At 46.8% G+C, this 6,121-nt stretch overlaps 1 gene segment (V, D, J or C); it reads left to right on the top strand.

The window, feature by feature from the left end:
* Positions 1–629: 629 nt before the first annotated feature.
* Positions 630–4,736, top strand: LOC137163311 (T-cell receptor alpha chain constant-like). The segment is given in 4 exon segments: positions 630–1,106; positions 2,857–2,901; positions 3,245–3,352; positions 3,822–4,736. Coding segments are annotated over 3 exon segments (486 nt in total).
* Positions 4,737–6,121: the final 1,385 nt, after the last annotated feature.

The following is a 6,121-nucleotide window of genomic DNA, read 5'->3' as shown; positions in this document are numbered from 1 at the left end:
CAATTAATCATTATTTGCTTAACAACTAAATAATCTAGCTCTTCTCGGCTAGCTATTCTCTAGCTAGCTACCTACCCAACCATATCCATCCTTTCCTCTTTGAGATCTACCCATTGATCCTTATTCCTGCAATATCTAGCCATCCATCCGTCCTTCCCTCTGTAATACCGATCCGTGTTCCCCCAAATAGTCCAAAACTGACATCTATCCATCCATAATCAGAGAGTGGAACTCCACAACACACCACGACACATTCAGTAAAGAACAGGGGTGAGAAAGTGACTTTCTGGGTATCCCAAAACACCATAACGAAGCTGACACATCAAAGGGAACAAGAGAAAAGCCAGAGCAGTTGGCTGGAGGGAGTTACTTTTGGGGAAAGATTAAGCTATGGACATCTATTTTTTATAAAAGTAATTACATTTATAGGGTGATTTTCAGCTAGTATTTGAATAGGCATAGGGAGGAGAAATGTTTTAATCAAGGCTGCTTTTTTTCTAGAAGACATGCTGTAGTTCAAACAGGAATTAATTCAGTGAACTTTTACGGCCTGTGTAACACATGAGGTCAGACTCGATCATGAAGCCTGGAAGCACCACTGTTATAATCTATGGCCTTGGTCTGCCTTAGCTAGATTAAAGAGCTGCCTGATTTCAGAAATCTCTTCTTTGGGTAGATTGGGCAAGAGGCAACTTCATCCCAATCTATCCGAGAGAAGGTTCTCTCAAGTCTCTCGCTACGTGACATGGTTTTTAGATTTAGCTGAAGAGGCATGCAAGGATCGTGGTTACTGACCCCCCGCCACCTGATTTTTCTCTCTCTCACAGAGCTCCCAGAATCTCCTCCTTCTGTCTACCAACTGAAGAACCCTAATGAGGAGTTGGAGGCTTGCCTTATCACGGATTTCTTCCCTGGCGACATCTGGGTTGGGAACACACGTCAGAATCTAAAAAACATCAGTGCCTCCCTTGTGCAGGTAGAAAACCCAGAGGAGCACAAAACGGAAGCCAGCTACGGGACGGTGCTTTGGGGACCCCGAGACGACTTTGCCTGCGTTGCTAAACATGAAAACGAAGTGCAGGAGATGGAGAAAAGTGCCATGGAAGGTAAGCCTGCAGGTTGGCAGTAACCAGTTCTTGTCGACGTGAGGGAGTTATGGAGGAGGAGGTGGTGGTGGGGAGGATGGGTCGTGTGACGCATTTTCACTACATTTTACCCATTTGGGGGTCAGTGAGGCACTTTTCAGCATGTAACATGAATGGGAGCAGCTATTTTTAGAATTGTCTAAGTATCAAAATCCCACCGGAATTCAACAGGGAATCATCAGTGACTGGGATGGTTTCTAGGAGGGATCCACAGGGATCGGTCCCAGGCACAAGACCCCATTCTCTCTCTTTATCGATGGCCTGGAAATCAATATGAAAACCCCTGGTTTTAAAACGTGTGGGGGACCCAAAGATTGGCAGAGTGGCAGAGGAGAAGGCGCGGCCAGGGCAGTCACACAGAGCACCCTGGTTCACTTGGTGAGCAGGCCCATTCCCATACAATGGGTTTTCAGACAACAGCCAAAGGCAGCATTACACATCTAGGAACAAAGAACACAGGCCCACCCCACTGAACGAGGGACGGCCTCCCAGAAAGCAGGGACCCAGAGAAGGATTATGGCGGGGGAGGGGGTCGCAGATGAGCAACTAAACATCACCCCCAGTGCATCCCTGGGGCAAAAAAAGGGCTAATGCAATTCTTGGACGCGGTAACAGAGTCTCACTCACCCAAACGCCTCTCTTCACAGCCACGCAGGGCGGTGCAGCTCCTTGCTGGACTACTGTGGGACGGGGGGTGGTGTTTTCTCTGCCAGGGAGCTCAGCTCTCTGGCTGAGCCACACTCTTCAGTCCAGGGCCTCAACTGTCCTTTACTAGAAACAAAAATTCCCAGCATCTCTGGAGCTCTACTTCAGCCAGGCTCTTCCCCTATCATGGAGGAGCTGGTGCAGGCTTCCCTGCTTCTTCTGGAGCTTGCTTGCTACAGTCATTCCCCTCTCCCTCAGCTGGGCCCTCTTAGTCCATCAGCCTCTCAGCTGGAGCTCATCCTGTAATCAGGCAGCCCTCCGGGCTCTCCAGCACCCCGGTGCAAACAGCCCTGCTACAGGTGTATAAACAGGGGAGTGATTGTACCTCTGTGTACAGCCCGGGTGGGACCAATTCTGCCTTCAGCCCTGGGGTCCGTATTTCACCCCAGGGTACGGTGTAGAGGCCCAGGGATAATTTGGGGGCTGGAAAAAATCCCTTGCAGTGGGAGACCTGAAGAGCTGAGTCTGTTTCCTTACCAGAAAGAAGGGCAGGGTGGCTTGCATAAAGCACTGTCAGAGGAAGAATAGGCTGGGTCCTCACGGGCTTTTTAATCGAGCAGAGAAAGGCACAACAAGGCCCACGGGCTGGAAGTTAAAGCCAGATAAACTGAGATCAGATAGGAGGCAAAACTTTCCAGGAGTGTGGGGAATTAAGTGCTGGAACAAAATACCCAGGGAAGGGCTGGATTCTCCATCTCTCAATGTTGTCTCTCTGGAACATGCTTTCATCTGACACAAGAGATGGGTGCCTGGATGAAATTCTCTGGCCTGCCTTTTACAGGGAGGCTGACTGGATGACCCACTGGTCCCTTCGAGCTTTAAAATCTATGGCACTATGAATCTTATTCTGCCTTTGCCCAGCACCTACCACCATGGAGCCTGGTTCTCAGCTGGCACATAGGCACAGCCATTGTAAACAGGCTCGGTAAAAAGACACAGACCTATGCGTGAACTAGAAATGGTTTGATCATTTCTATTACTAGCTGATGGGTGTTTTTGTTTACAGGTGACACCTGCACGACGCTGGAGCTCTCTGACAACTTTAAGACAGGTATGGATGCAGTGTCCGGTGCAGAGCTAGAACTAAGAGGAAGCACTTCTTTAACCTGTGGAACTCCCTGCTGCATGGGATTGCTGAGACAGAGAGCTTAGGGTGGGACTTTCAAAGTGGGCCTAAGGGAGTTAGAGACTGACTGTCAAAGGGAGCTGGGTATCTAACTCACTTTGAAAATCCCGACCTCTGTGACCAGGCTCAGCTGGTCTCCTGTAGGGTCAATGCCATCCCATTCCTTGCAGCTTCAAGCTGCATCTAACCCCAGAGCAAGAGCTGGGAGCGAGGCAGCCACCAGAAGCCTCTGATCTCTTGTGACCTTCGCTCTCCTGCTCTTTTACAGACGAGAAGCTGAACCTCCTGTCATTCACCATGATAGGCCTGAGGATCATTTTTGTGAAAGCGGTGGCTGTTAATCTGCTCCTGACCTTCTGCCACTGGAAAAACTAAAGTGAGTGGGAACCCTTTGGATGGGGAAGGAGACATCCATTCCTCCCTTGCCCTGCAATCTCTCTCCCTCTCTATCCATCCTTCCTTGCCTTGGCAGAATCTATCTATCCACCTTCCCCCTCCATAGTATCTTTCTCTCCCGTCCAATCTATCCATCAGACTCACTATCCATATATCTGTTCACCCATTCTTCCCTTCCAATATCTAGCCCACAGTTATCCATCCATCCCTATAGCCATCCATCCATCTGGTTGCTCAGTTTCCATTAAATTTAACATTTGAAATCCTCCATCCTAGTATATAGGCTACAGCTCAATATTTTACCTCTCTCCCTCTCTCTGTGTGTGTTTTGTTTTCCCATCCCTCTTTCTCTACCCAGCACAACGGATCCTTGATCCTGGCTGGGGTCTCCAGACCTGACTGTAACATAAACAATAAACTGACGGTCTCATCTTTCTCTCTCATTGCAGGAGTGGAAGGACACAGGACAGACGGAATCTGGAGCAATGGGAATTCCCCAGAGACCTGGTGTCATCTCTTTACCTTCCCACGCAGCAGGAAATATAACAAAATGACCAATCCCCGCTGCCGTGGAGATATGTCGCCTCTGTATATAGGTCACCTCTGTATAACGATGATCTCCTGTGCTTTCATTTAGCAAGTTTTATAAGGATCTCACCTACCTATTCAGGTTTTTCCATGACCCTCATCCCTTTCACCTCCCACAGACTGGCAGATTTCACAGCCTCCAAGGGTGAAGCAAGGAACTGCTACTACGCTGATCAACAAATGTATGTTGAATCATTTTTGGATGGAAAATTAGGTTTTCAGGGTTTTTTTGGCAGAAAGTCCTCATTTTCCTAGAAAAAATATTCAAATTTTCATCAGAAACCCAAAATGTTTGAACACTGAATATTTTTCAGGTTTTTTGTTTGTTTGTTTTACAGTTTTTGGCCACAACATTTTTCAGTTTGTCAGAAAAATTTCAATTGCCAAACACCAAAACCAACCTCGTTGAGTTATAAATTTTTCCAGGACAAATTCCAACCACAATGAACTTTTTAAACAAGTTTTCATTGAAATTTTCTGCAGAACAAACAAATGAATCGACTGGCTTTGCCTTTAACCCTATTTTGAAAAGGGGGAACTGAAGCACAAAGAGAGTGAGGTTGAGATTTTCTAAGCCACCAAAGAAATTTGGGCACCTGCCTCCCTTTGAAATTAATGGGAACCGTGCATTAAAATCCCCAAGGCTGAATTTTAATCTCTCGGCCTCACTTTGGGATTTTCAAAGGGGGCTGAGGGAAGATGCACCCATCTCCACTTGAAATTCAATAGGATTTAGGCAGCTAATTCCTTTGAAAATCCAGCCAATACATTTCAAATAGTAGGGGGTTCTTTAAGGTAGAGGCCTGGAAGTTGAAGCTAGACAAATTCATCCTGGAAATAAAGTGCAAATTAACAGTGAGGGTAATTAAGTATTGCAACATCTTAACTAGGCATGTGTAGATTTTCCCTCACTTGCATCTTTACCTCCAGACTTTATGTCTTTCGAAAAGGTCTGTTGTAGTTCACCCAGACATTATGGACTCAAAGCAGGGATCAGTGGGTAAAACTCTCTGGCGTGTGTTGTATGCTAGAGCAGAATGGTCCCTTCTGGCCTCTGATGTGCAGAAATTCATAAAAATGACTCCATGCCCCAGTCTTGAACCACCCCTTCACTTCAGAATTTGAGTGCAGATCCCAGAGTGGTAGAAATCAGCACATCTGCCGGGGATTTAATGCAGTTACAGCAATTCTGGAAGACGGGCTTTAGCCAAACACAAGTTGTGTTTTACTCACATACAAGTTCTGGGTTATTGCAGGGGAGATGATAATGACCAGGAAGTCAGACTAGATGATCTAATGGCCCCTTCCGTGTCATAAACGCTATGAATTTATACCAGCTCTGGACTGAGTCCAACTTTTTACTTTTCAAATCTGCCTTTTGTACTGTCCCTTAGCTCTGTTAACCTTCGCCTTTCAAAAATGTATCTCCCTATTTTAAACCATTTCAAGTTGAGTCAAATAGATATTAAACAAATAGATTTATATATATATGCTCATGTTTACGCTTTGGAAAAGATTTTTATCCTACACATGTATTTCGTTTCCTGCTGAGCATCTTTGTACTGCATTGATGAGACGATAACGTGCTCAATTTCCTTTTTGTATTGCTATTAAAGAGCTTTGCCAAGAGTGAGCGGTCTTGTTGTTTTTGTCTGTCTAGTGCTGGGGGATATATTCTGACCACCAGTTGAAGAAACAGGAATGTGTAGGCTTGGGTAAGAAGGTCATTCATTTTCTCCCAAGCACCCAGAGTTGAGTGTTGTTGGGAACGGGATACAAGACCTTTCCTCTCTATCCAGCCCCAGGATGGGTGGGTGGGAGGGTGTCAGAGAATGGGGTACGGGAGCTCTCCGCTCTAGGGAATGCCAGTTCCAATCCAATCCAAACATGTTCATAACACCTGCAGCCCTGCATTAAGGCACTGGCTATCATCCAGTCTCGTGCTTCAGGGCGGCAGCCATCTGCACCTGCTGTTGCACAATTGGCCGGATGTTATGGGGGATTTACCTTCCTCTGAAGCATCAGGGGCTGGCCACCACCAGAGACGGGACACCAGGCAGGGCGGACCAGTGCTCTGCAGTGGTCCAGGGAACCCTCTTTCTCGCTGTCGGGCTGGTGTATCTTGTTCACATGATCAGGCTCACCAGATTTGGGGTCAGGA

This window comes from Emydura macquarii, unplaced genomic scaffold, assembly GCF_026122565.2.
Source record: "Emydura macquarii macquarii isolate MOO-44397 ecotype Brisbane River unplaced genomic scaffold, CSIRO-AGI_Emac_v2 contig_2506, whole genome shotgun sequence".
Taxonomy (NCBI): domain Eukaryota; kingdom Metazoa; phylum Chordata; order Testudines; family Chelidae; genus Emydura; species Emydura macquarii.
Note: the sequence above shows the minus strand (reverse complement) of the source record. Positions and strands in the feature narration are given on the sequence as shown.